The sequence below is a fragment of the Chanodichthys erythropterus genome, chromosome 7 (genome assembly GCF_024489055.1).
Source record: "Chanodichthys erythropterus isolate Z2021 chromosome 7, ASM2448905v1, whole genome shotgun sequence".
Taxonomy (NCBI): Eukaryota; Metazoa; Chordata; class Actinopteri; order Cypriniformes; family Xenocyprididae; genus Chanodichthys; species Chanodichthys erythropterus.
Window position 1 is genome coordinate 4,985,490 of NC_090227.1, and position 13,605 is coordinate 4,999,094.

Sequence of the window (13,605 nt, forward strand, 5' to 3'; positions counted from 1 at the left end):
AATCTACCAAACAAGCATTTCATGTTCAAGGAATTTATCCAGGATTTAGGTTACTTGGAAATATCAACAGACTGTAGCTAATATGGTTTGAGAAATCTGTTATTTGATAGTCATATTTAATGCATCAGTGCATTTAGCGACCTCTGCTTACTATGAAAAACAAGGTAAACTCAGTTCAAGCTGTTATTGTGTATGCATTTGTTCGTCCTATACTTCACCTGCCATGTAAATCATTGTCCATGACATCCACATAAAATCCTTCAGATGGAAGTTATGAGGGACAACTCATGAAACTCTGATTGGAATAATGCAAACAGAGTTGAATCCAGCACGAATGAGAATTCAGTAGCAACAATTTGAGAACAGTATGAGGTTGTTGAGCATTCAAGAGACAATGGTTATAAAACATGCCATGAGAACATGTCTTTTTGTTAAATCATTCAGATTAAAGGATTAGGATGTATTGAGTTTTTACAAACGCTCTTCAACAATGACAGGTATCTTAACCTGACTTTAGTCCTGAGCATCAAAGGAAGAGTCAGACTGGACTGTATTATTAGTATGTAAGTGTCAGTGTTAGTAAAGAAACCGGTTAGACAGGGGGAGGGATGGGATCTATTTACAAAGTCCCGCTCTAAAGGCCGGAACACACCAAGCCGACGGTCGGCCGTCGGGCAGTTTTTCTTCGTCGGCCGACTAAGTTTCCTCGGTGTGTTCTGCACCGTCGGCTGAAGTTGGTCCTCGTCGGCTTTGTTTCGGCCGATTCGAAATGTTGAATCGGCGTTGGACCTCGTCGGGCCGTCGGGCCATATGATCATTCTGATTGGCTGTTCAGCTAGCGAACCAGTGCATGAGAAAAGAAAAACGGAAGTGACGAAGCAAGTAAACGACGAAGTCAAGAGGGAACACACATTGTTTACCTTAGGTACGTGAAAGACATGGCTATCTGGAACGAGGCAAGTGAAGACGAATTGATCAACATGATCCAGGAAAGGCCGGGTTTGTATGACATTACGGAAAAATGTTATGTCAACCGTGTGCTGAAAGCTGAACTGTGGCGTGAGATCGAAAATAAACTCGTCATATCAGGTAAGATTTCCTTTTTGGCAATTGAGAAAGCTTGTTTGTAATTGTTCAATAGTCCATAGTAAAACTAATATAACCATTTTAGTGTTTTGTGTGTACCAAACTAAGTTTGTTTATGGAAACAGACAGTAATTAATATGTGCTGTGCTAGCATCTCATATTTCATAATAATATTAAAGTTAATCAAATTGTTAATAATATAATTAACAATACAGCAAAAAGTAACATTTGTTGGCATAACAAATACTCATTAAAGTGACAAAATAAGCAGCCATAACACTTAATGCTTACAAAATTTTACTTTGTCCCTCAGAAAAAGAGCTCAAGAAGCGGTGGGATTCATTGCGAACCCAATACATGCGTTATAAGAAACAAGGACCCTCAGGAAGTTCTGGAGCTCAGAAGACTGGCAGGCAGCAATGGATCCTGAACCGCCTGCAGTTTCTAGAGCCTCACACAAAAAGGAAGGAGAGCACTTCAAATCTAATGATCATGGTAAATAAACAAATATATTTATATTTATTTATTTATTTATTGTTTAATTTCAGAATAAAATAAACATTTTGCTTTTTGTAAGATGGCAAGTGCTTCTTTAAAAGAGTCTATTCACAAGTAACTCCGCATATTAAGTCAAGCCATTACATTAACTTGTCACATTTGTATCTTATGTTTTTTAAGGAACCTGCGGCTGATAGTGATTCCTGTTCACCCTCAGATGGTACCAACAGTGACACCTGGACTGGCACCCATGAAGACCCCAGCTTCAGTGATGCTGACCTACGGTCAAGTACACCCTTGGCTGAATCCACCATCTGTGGAACTGAGTCCACAGCCATGAGAAAGGACCATTTGCAAAGCTCCAACATAAAACCAAAGCCTCCAGGGAAGCGCAGGAAGATGCAAGACGAATCCTCCAGCGAGGAATCCACAAACTTGATGCGCACCATCGGCAAAACTCTGGAAAAGTTGGCATCACAGGAAAACACCAATGATGCCATCTCAGCTTACTGCAAAAATCTTGAACACAGAATGCGGAATTTGCCACCACATCTACTGCCACATTTCCAGCATGAGGTTGATAATTGCATTTTCAAATATTCAGTGGGCCACAACCATGCACTGGATGCATCTTCCAATCAGTATACACACTTGTAATTTTTTATGTAGCAAAATTGTAAACAGATATTGTAGCATTTAGTAAATATGTCACGCTTAGTTGTACGTTATATTAGAGTACTTATGCAAAGTTTATATTTCTGTACATTTTATTTATTTTAAATACCAACTGTTGATATTTTTCTGTAAATTACCTTAATGCTATTTTTGCACATTTGAAAATAAAACACTGACTTTGTGTAAAAGGTACTTCACTGTTCTTTATGTAAAAAAAAAATCACAAAACACAATGATGTAAAAATATAAACTTTATTTTGCAAATTCACACCATTGTTATAAAACATAAACCAAGGTCAAGGGGGGAAAGAAACAAGTTTGCTACATGCTTATATTTTGCCCCACTGAAAGGGCACTGCACCGGTGTCCGAATTAAAGTACTGGCACAGTTTATCCCTGAGCTGTTTGGCGTGTGTTGTACTGTTGGTTGTGCGTGGCAGAGAGGCCTGCTGTAGGCCAGGGTCTTCTCTCCATCTTCCAGGGACAGTGTCATGATCTTGTTCTTCCTGGTCGATTCCTGCCATGTACACTTCACAGCACTCTTTGCGCAGAAAGTTGTGCAGAGCACAGCAAGACAAAACAATGTCCTCCACTTTGGCAGTGCTTTGAATATTAATGGTGGTTAGTAGGACGCGAAAACGATTTGCCAGGATGCCAAATGCATTTTCAACCACCCTTCGAGCTCGCGAAAGTCTGTAATTGAATATGCGTTGCTCTACAGACAGCTTGCGGTTCGGGTATGGCTTCATGAGGTATTCCTTTAAGGGGAATGCCTCATCAGCCACAATGCAGTAAGGGGCCAGCTGGTCTGATTCAGGAAGTGGTGCAGGTGCAGGAATGTTGGATGTTCTTTTCTCCAAGGCATCCTGCAATGAGCATCCCCCAAACACTCCACCATCTGAAATGCGCCCGTTGCAGCCCACATCAACATACAGAAATCTGTAGTTGCTGTCTACCAGTGCCATAAGCACTATTGAGAATGTATGCTTGTAGTTGAAGAATTTAGATCCAGATCCTGGAGGGGGACGAATGTTAATGTGCTTTCCATCCAGAGCACCCAGGCAATTTGGGAAATGCCACTGATTCTGGAATCCAACGGCTACTTGCTGCCACTCTTCCACTGTGTCTGGGCACTAAAAAACAATATAATTAAAAGAAATTAGTTTAACTCGTCAGACCATTAATAACTCAGTGATTTTGACATTCTTGAATTAACCCTGCAAAGCCCACTTCTGCAGAATTACAACATCACTTTCAAAAATTTAAAAAAAAATGCCTGCAAATGTTTTTTTCTCTCAAGATCACATTTACATAGTTAATGGGTTCTATTGTTCGTCCTCACAATGCTATTGGGTTGAAGAAGTGTTTATAGGTCAGCATTAGGCTCTTTATGTTTTGGATTTTGGGGGAGATGCCTGTTGCATTGTTCAGGGACAGGTATGAATGGTCTTGAATATGAACCTGTAAGTGCTCTGGGGGGATGAATGTGTTCTTTTAGTATGATAAGTAGAGAGCATAATAGGCCAGCCAGACTGTATTGTTTGAATGTAGTAGTGGAATTTTATTTGCATTGAAATTATAATTTGATGGATAATACTTAGATCTCTGCCCTCGACACATGGTCTACCATCCTGTCTATTCTTTCAGTTTATCTACTACAATATAAGACCCTAAAATTACCCTTATTAAAATGTAAAAAAACTGAAAAATCTTTAATTTCTACATCAGAGGCCTCCTAAAACAATATCTGAGAGATCAAAAAAATTGCTCATTTTTGGGCTAAAACAAAAAACATTAAACAGATACATGTATACCTTTAGGTATTTCTCTTTTAAGACTTGGTAGATTGCTGCACAGGTTTCAGGAACAAATTGCTGAATTGTGGACATTCCCACCCGGAATTGGTAAGAAAGGCTCTTGAAGCTTTCTCCTGCAAAGATTACAAACACATAACTCCACTATTAATTTTCCACACCTTTTACAGAGTCAAATCTAACACTTTTAATGCATTTGTACTACACTACATTAAAGCAAATATTTTTTTTATCAGTTATTAAAGACATTGTGCTACAAACAACCATAATAATGTTTTATACATTGTGTCTTTTTAAAGTAGGCTACAACTGGATACAAAATAATAAAATTCTTTTCACTTTTATAATGCTTCATAATACACCAAAATAAACACAACTGAAAAGGTGTTTTAATGAAATGTTCAAACAACGAATAACCTTACCTGTTGCCAAGAACCGTAGTGTAATCATCAGACGTTCCCCCACGGAGATACAATCCCGGTAGTTCGTGTTTGTTCTCTGTATGATTGGACTAATAAGTTCTTTTAACATGTGAAATTGAGTGGGAAAAAGCCGAGCGAAATTTTTAAAACCACAAGTTTCCTGTAACTCGAGCTCTCGACACAGGTTCGGGAAAGCACCTTGGGCCTGTCTCTGGAGTATCCATGGTTTCACCCATTTAGTGCGCTTTCTCCGTATTTTTCTCATCCGCTTCTTCTTTTCCTCTTCCACAAGCAAAAGACCAAGGGCTGACAAAGCCAGTGCCATTTGCAACGTGTCGGACATTTTTGAAATAACACGAATCCGTATGTGATGAGCGAGAACTGGTTTTTCATGCACCTTTGTTTATGTTTTGTATCCCTGTAGCTCTTCCGGTCTCCCTAGCAACGAACCATAGCAACGAACACAAACTACTGCCACCTGCTGGCATGGAAAGGCATTTCATCTCACGCAGGCGCAGAACGGACGTGCTATTTGGCCGTCGGCTGTCGAACGTCGGCTTGGTGTGTCAGGGCAACTTTGGACCCAGACGCTGCCGACGCCAGCCGACGCCAGCCGACCCCGCAGTCTGCTTTCGTCGCCACTAGTTCGTCGCCGTCGGCTTGGTGTGTTCCGGCCTTAAGGCTCTTCCTTGGTCACCTTCTCATGATACTTTGTCACAAATTCCAGGCCAAAGGATTGTAAGACAAAATTTGCCTCTCAATGCTAGCTTTCACACTCTTCAGGGGGTCTCATTCACTCCTTTTTGCCAAGTCATTAGGTCTTTTACTGTCCCTCTCGGCCACGGATAACGCTTTTGCATTCCAATACACACAACCAACCACTCTGATTCAAACACATTTGCCAGTCAAACATCCACAAAATAAATCTTCCATACATCTCCATGAATCATTATACTTCATATAAGCTTCATATCTTATTTAACATCGTATTTAACTGGCCCATAAAATCTTTTAAAATACAAATAAATGGTTTTCCTAATTTCAGATACTCCTGAAAGTTATACTAATAATGTAAGAAGGTGGTTGGGAAAGTTTACTTACCTCATCAGAAGAACAAACAATAAAAAGTTTCCAAAGTTAAGCTCATACTAAATGTGTTAAATTAAAAGTCTATTTAAAGAAAATAAGTGACGCTTCCAACCACAAAAAACACACGTGTGTCATCTGAACTGGTTGTGCCACTTCTGCATCCTACCCGTGGGCAGTGATGTTGTTGTGTAAACCTGTGTCGCAGGCTAAAGCATTTTCTCGCTCCTCTTATTCAACACAATCCTACAGCTCAGGGTTCAATCATGCTGGAGAACCTGTTGGCAAGTTCACTGTCCCTGGCTGTTGTTCCGGTTTTCTTATCAAGAATCCAGAGTCACCTTCCCTTCCTTTAGCCTGCCCATCAGAGGCCTGTATGTAGGGTGGTTTATCACCTGGGCTTTATGGGAACACATGAGGGTGTGATAAGGCATGCACGTTAAAGGGGTAGTTAATGATGACCAGGGTGTTACACTCTTTGTCAGGTTTATTGGTCTGGTCATGTCTGACACATCACAGCACAGGTATGGAATGTCCTCTGGAATGTGTAGATCTCTTGAAAAACAGTCCAGGTCACATTCCTCCTAAAATAAAAAAATGTAAAAAGAAAATGTTCCTGACAATTGAATCTTTTTGAGACAGTTAAGATTTTTTGTGACATTTTTGTTGTTACTTTTTTCATGAGTTAATGCCTCCACACAACTCTCATCACTGAAATGCAAAAAAATCCTATTTTCATTACTGTAATACTGTTATTAAATTAATAGTTTTAAAATAATATTATTTTTTCTAATTACTGTGACATTCTAGACTGCTGTAAAAGGATTTAACAGGTTTAAATGTGACAAACTGACAGACAGACCAACAGACAGACAGATAGATAGATAGACAGAGGGCAGGCAGACGGACATATAGATAGATAAGATAGATAGACTTAGACAGAGGGCAGACAGACAGACGAATAGATAGATAAGATGGATAGACTTAGACAGAGGGCAGACAGACGGACAGACAGATAGATTGATAGACAGAAAGATAGATTGATAGTCAGACGGACAGTCAGACGGACGGACGGACAGACAGATAGCGGACCGACGGATAGATAGACAGACAGACAGATGGACGGATGGATGGACGGACGACAGACAGATAGCGTACGGACGGACGGACAGATAGAGGGCAGACAGATGGACAGACGTACGGACAGAGAGATAGAGGGCAGACAGACAGACGGCGGACGGACGGAGGGACAGATAGACAGACAGATAGATAGACAGATAGATAGATAGATAGATAGATAGATAGATAGAAGGCAGACGGATGGATGGACGGACAGACAGACAGCAGACAGACAGACGGACGGACAGACAGATAGCGGACGGACGGTCGGACAGATAGAGGGCAGACAGATGGACGGACGGACAGATAGATAGATTTAGACAGAGGGCAGACAGACGGATATATAGATAGATAGATAGATAGACAGACGGATAGATTGATAGTCAGACGGACAGTCAGACGGACGGACGGACAGACAGATAGCGGACCGACGGATAGATAGACAGACAGACAGATGGACGGATGGATGGACGGACGACAGACAGATAGCGTACGGACGGACGGACAGATAGAGGGCAGACAGATGGACAGACGTACGGACAGAGAGATAGAGGGCAGACAGACAGACGGCGGACGGACGGAGGGACAGATAGACAGACAGATAGATAGACAGATAGATAGATAGATAGATAGATAGAAGGCAGACAGATGGATGGACGGGCAGATGGATAGATAGAGGGCAGACAGATGGACGGATGGATGGACGGACAGACAGACAGCAGACAGACAGACGGACGGACAGACAGATAGCGGACGGACGGTCGGACAGATAGATAGATTTAGACAGAGGGCAGACAGACGGATATATAGATAGATAGATAGACAGACGGACGGGCAGACGGACAGACAGACGGACGGACAGACAGATAGCGGACGGACGGTCAGACAGATAGAGGGCAGACAGACTGACGGACGGACAGATAGATATATTTAGACAGAGGGCAGTCAGACGGATATATAGATAGATAGATAGATAGACAGACAGACGGACGGGCAGACGGACAGACAGACAGACAGACGGACGGACGGACAGACGGATAGATAGACAGACAGACAGATGGACGGATGGATGGACGGACGGACGGACAGACAGATAGCGGACGGACAGATAGAGGGCAGACAGACGGACAGACAGACAGACAGACAGACAGATAGATAGATAGAAGGCAGACAGATGGATGGACGGGCAGATGGATAGATAGAGGGCAGACAGATGGACGGACGGGCAGATGGATATATAGAGGGCAGACAGATGGACGGATGGATGGACGGACAGACAGACGGACGGACAGCCAGACAGACAGCAGACAGACAGCAGACAGACGGACGGATAGAGAGACGGACGGACGGACAGACAGACACAGACAGAGGGCAGACAGATTGGCAGATGGACAGACAGACAGATAGATAGATAGATAGATAGATAGAGGGCAGACAGATGGATGGATGGACAGACGGATAGATAGAGGGCAGACAGACGGATGGACAGATGTGCAGATGGATGGACGGACAGACAGACAGACAGAGACAGACGGACAGATGGATGGACAGCAGACAGACGGACGGACGGACAGACAGACAGAGGGCAGACCCATGGACGGATACAGATAGATACATAGATCGATAGAGGGCATACGGACGGACAGACGGATAGATAGATAGATAGATAGATAGATAGATAGATAGATAGATAGATAGATAGATAGATAGATAGATAGATAGATAGATAGACAGACAGACTTTTATTGGACCTCTTGGTAAAATCTGATCTTGTTATAATGAAGTAATTTACGCTGCATCTTGAAGTTCCTGTCTGTTGCTAGTATCTCCAGGATGAATGGTTAGCGGGTGGATCGTATCATTTGCCCATCAACTGTCCCCATAAACAAATTCCAGTCTCAGTGAAACCAGAACATTGAGTTGACCAGTGTCAAAGAGTCCTCTCAGCTCTTTTCCCACTCAAGCCCAACACCATGTTCCTATCAATATTCATGTGTCTGAGCGTTCGGGACTGGACAAACATCCAGTTCTCCTAGCAATATGCAGCCTGGAATCTACCAACGCCTCTCACTAGACTGAACTGTACAGTGGCTTCCTTCATGACGGGCCATTTGGAGACATTGAAGTCTTTGTTTTCAGCCATAGAGATGTTCGTTTTTGCAGCATTGTAGCTCGCAACAATCATATTTTATTCAACAGTCCGCTGACCCAGCCGGACTGATGTCACACAGTCTGAGCCACATGACTGAATATTTTTTCCATGAGACAACTAGAGAACAGCAAGGATATGCGTATAGGAAACTGCTTAGAGATTTTGGTTGTACTCCTGAAGGGCACATGCATGCACTCTAAAAAGAAATTCATGCGACCTATTACTGCAACAAAAATCTTAATGAATTGATTTAAAGTGCCCCTATTATGCCCTTATAGTTCTTTTCATGCAGTGTGTAAAATAGCTGTAAAAGGCTTGCAAAGTTTTAAAGATCAAAGTGTATGACAATTGTACCTACGTAACAATGTAACAAATCTGCGTAATGCCAGCCTATGGTCTTCACTGGCTGCCCGTGAACAATGTCTACTTTGACCCACCCTCAAACATTGTAATTTTCGCTGAGGCCTGGAAAAGTTTGATTTGTGCTGTCGATATGTTGAGAAAACGCTGTTTTCTGTGCTGCGAATCCACTGTGATGCACTTAAAAACAATGACTTGCACTGAAATTAATATGGAAAACTGATGCCATCGTTCGTATCACCGTGTATCATGTGTTGAGGTAGCCTGACGTGGTCATACCATAGGGTCATACTCAATTCTAGTTCGAATATGAGTCTGATCCTGCTCCATTGGGCTTTGATTATGGGGGCGTATTTCAACCGATCCAGGAAAGACCTCAATTGGATAGACCTACAACCAATCAGAGCTACAGAGTAAGTGACATATGTTGAGCGACGCATAGTTGTCAACAGAACTCTTCTTAGCGACCATCGGGGCCAGCTGATAAATCAAACTTTTGCCGAATCCCGTAGGAAGGACGGCAAAGACATCTTTCCCATCGACAAATGCCTTGAACGCGGTCCTCTGTTCCTCTTTTAAAATTAATGCGCTGTTGATATCTTCTATAACGGACGCGAAGGCGGAATCTACACATCTCAGTTCTTCAACAACAGACATTTCGCAAAGACTCGCCCCCCTTAGTTACGGTTGCTTTGTCGGACAAGCCGTGGCGCTGTCATGCCACACAGAGTGGAAAATACATCGCGGAGCAAAGAAGAAACTGACAACATGTCAACAGACAAGACAGAGCAGGTTACTTATGATATTAAACAAAGTCCAAGATTTCAAACTGTGTAGTTATTTAAAAAAATTCAAACAATAAAAACCGTTTTGTGGCTCTTTAATGTGTTGTGACCATGATCGTGACAGATTGCTGTAGCGCCTCAGCTCAAGAGGCTCGTGAACCGATCATCTCTTCCTACTAGTCCATTTATAGCATCAAATAAACATGAATGAACATGAGAATGAATGTTGTTTCAAACGCGGAAAGACGTCAATATGCACAATTTTTCAAGTTTAACTCCACCGATGTTAATCTTCTAACTCCTGACTGCTTTGTCGAACAAAATAGCGGATGCGGCGTTCTGATTGGTTAGATCGCTTGTCAATCAAACTCTCCAAGCGCTCTTTGATGACGTGGCTAATTACGTTTCTTGTGATAATCTGTCAATCATCGCCCTCACAATGTGATTGGTCCGAACAGTTTCTGTTCGGGCATAATTACTCCTCTACGGATCGAGTCCAGACCGAACTCCCCGACCTCAAAATGTTGTGGGCGGGGCTAAGTTCGGCTGGCATCCAGGCTAGTGTTGAAATTCAGATATGGTAATAGGCGTTTGGTTTCCGACACACGTTGTAAGCAGTAGATCAATCACAACAGACTGGGCCATCTGACCAATCAGATCAGAGGAAGCTCTCGTAAAGGAGGGGTTTAATCTGGAGACTGAATCTTTGAACGAACCGTTTTCAGACTCTGAGAAATTAGGTGATGTGCAATGTGTATTACGAGAAAATTAAAGTGTTTTATGACCTTGGATGCATCTAAACCTATTGTAGGAGACCTCCAAAACAAAATTAGCAACCTTTAAAATGGCATAATTGGGGCACTTTAAAACGTTTTAGTTGGAAACATTATTTTGAAGAGTTCTGCCGACATTATGTTGATCATTACAATCAATGTTGATCATTAATCTGTGTTAAAGAGTTAGTTCACCCTAAAATGAAAATTCTGTCATTAATTACTCACCCCCATATCGTTCCACACCTGGAAGACCTTCGTTCATCTTCAGAACGCAAATTAAGATATTTTTGTTAAAATCCAATGGTTCAGTAAGGCCTTCATTGACAGCAAGATAATTAACACTTTCAATGCCCAGAAAGCTACTAAAGACATATTTAAAACAGATCATGTGACTACAGTGGTTCAACCTTAATGTTATGAAGCGACGAGAATACTTTTTGTGCGCCCAAAAAACAAAATAATGACTTTATTCAACAATATCTAGTGATGGGCGATTTCAAAACACTGCTTCATGAAGCTTCAAAGCTTTACGAATCTGCTGTTTCGAATCAGTGGTTCGGAGCGTGTATCAAACTGCCAAAATCACATGATTTCAGTAAACGAGGCTTCGTTACGTCATAAAGTGTTTTGAAATTTCAATGGTTCACGTGACTTTGGCTGTTTGATTCATAAAGTTTGATTCAGCAGATTCATAAAGCTTCGAAGCTTCATGAAGAAGTGTTTTGAAATCACCCCTCACTAGATATTGTTGAATAAAGTCGTTATTTATTTTTTATTTTTTGCCGCACAAAAAGTATTCTCGTCGCTTCATAAGATTAAGGTTGAACCGCTGTAGTCACATGAACTGTTTTAAATATGTCTTTAGTAGCTTTCTGGGTGTTTGATTGTGTTAATTATTTTGCAGTCAATAGAGGCCTCACTGAGCCATCGGATTTTATCAAAAATATCTTAATTTGTGTTCTGAAGATGAACGAAGGTCTTATGGGTGTGGAACGACATGAGTAATTAATGACAGAATTTTCATTTTTGGGTGAACTAACCCTTTAATTGACTTTGTAGTAACTAAATAAAACTGTCTTGATAACTTTGAAAATTGGGCAGTAGATTTCTATTTCCCAGCAAGATTTGCATAAGAATAGATACAGAGAATAAATGTTGAAATTGAGTGTTATTTTAGTAAAGGGAAATACCTGTTGGTGTTACGACTGACTGACATTTAAAAGAGTTTATGTTATGTCTTTTTAATAATTTGTGTAATTGATCAGATATTGCCTGGAAGCCTCAATTTGAATTTTTGTTCACTAGATACGGATTCCCTTTTGTAATTAAGCAAAATATCTAGAAAAAGTCCAGTATTATTATTATTATTTTTTTTTTTTTTTAGCAAATTCCACTTGGTTTGCTATGCTGTTTTCTAATAATACATCAATCACGTCAACAAAAAGTAATGCAGATTGTATGAGTGACATTCATGGTTTGGTTGCTCTAAATTCACAGACCACACAGACAATGCACTTCACAACTCATCTAGTGAAGTTGTGTGAAGACAGGCTAAAGATTAACCAGCCTCTCCCTGTGGGACTATGCGAGTACGCGGAGTGATAAATCACCCCGATCCACAGGTCACATCATACTGTCCACTTACAAATCTACAGCATCACTGCCATGCCCTGCCGAAAGAGGAACAAGGACAACAGACAAGAGAAAAAACAGATATAGAATATAACTTCCTGTTTGAGGCTCATGTGGTAGAAACACTTTCACTGCAGCTGCCTTACTGTTTTTATCAACACAACTGCTTGATGTATTTGTTGACTTAAGGTCAAGGTGTAAGTTAGTCCTTGTATTTGGATTTATGATAATGTAGCCGAGCAATATGATTTTCAAATGTTTTTCTTTTTGGTCCCATTATCTAACATACGCCGTCAGTCTTTGTTTTGCCTGCGTCAAGAGCTCCTGTGACGGTGTTTCACTAATAGCAGAGAACTGATAGCGGTGTACTGATAGCAGGGCAATATGAAGTGGACTCAAATGTACAGACAAAACACAAACCTTAGTGGTTATAAAGGCAGACAAGCAAAGTTAAAGGGACAGTTAATACAAAAATGAAAATTATAATTAAAGTTGCATAGGCTGTCAATGGAGGGACAGAAAAAGCTCTCAGATTTCATCAAAAATATCTTCATTTGTTTTCCGAAGATGAACGAAAGTCTTAAGGGTTTGGAACGACATGAGGGTGAGTAATTAATGACAGAAATTGAATTCTTGGCTACACTATCCCTTTAAGCAATATTACCCCGAGAGTGCTGTTGTTCTGAATGCTGTCATTCGGCCGTAAGCACAAGGCCGAATATTACTGCCTACATACAACAGTTCAATAAACATTATTACTAAGTAACTTTTATTTTAGAGGCAAAGTTTAAAGTTACTTTGTCTCTTTTTCCTCCACTAAAGACAATAGTTTCGAACAAAGGGACAGAATTGAGAGTAGCGTGTCTTCAAGCACCACACATTAGTGGCATCTAGTTCTAGAATGATTCACATGTTATCAACAAAATGGTTCAGTAAATGATTCAATGACTCAGGTTCATAAAGCCACTTGTTTCGTTCCTAGACGAATCAAGTGTGTTTGAACAAAGCAATGAACACTGAACATTTTATAGCTGTGTCTCATTTTGAAGGCTGTGTCCTCCGGAGGCCACATTTGAAGGCTGCATAAGTCTTAAAGGAACATGCCACTTTTTTTGAAAATAGGCTCATTTTCCAACTCCCCTAGAGTTAAACAGTTGAGTTTTAACGTTTTCGAATCCATTCAGCCCATCTCCGGGTCTG

The 13,605-nt window shown here is 41.1% G+C and overlaps 1 protein-coding gene across 1 annotated transcript; it reads left to right on the forward strand.

The window, feature by feature from the left end:
* The first annotated feature begins 640 nt into the window (after window positions 1–640).
* LOC137022559 (transcription factor Adf-1-like) lies at window positions 641–3,104 on the forward strand. The gene is made up of 3 exons (XM_067388949.1): window positions 641–1,089; window positions 1,400–1,581; window positions 1,765–3,104. Exons 1-3 carry the CDS (start codon window positions 939–941, stop codon window positions 2,239–2,241), a joined length of 810 nt encoding a protein of 269 aa, XP_067245050.1. The 5' UTR covers window positions 641–938; the 3' UTR covers window positions 2,242–3,104.
* The last annotated feature ends 10,501 nt before the right edge of the window (window positions 3,105–13,605 follow it).

Excerpts from the sequence above, each read along its gene's own strand:
- LOC137022559 (XM_067388949.1), top strand. The coding sequence starts at position 939 with ATGGCTATCTGGAACGAGGCAAGTGAAGACGAATTGATCAACATGATC. Across the intron at positions 1,090-1,399 it reads AAATAAACTCGTCATATCAG|AAAAAGAGCTCAAGAAGCGG; the intron begins GTAAGATTTCCT and ends TTTGTCCCTCAG. Across the intron at positions 1,582-1,764 it reads CTTCAAATCTAATGATCATG|GAACCTGCGGCTGATAGTGA; the intron begins GTAAATAAACAA and ends ATGTTTTTTAAG.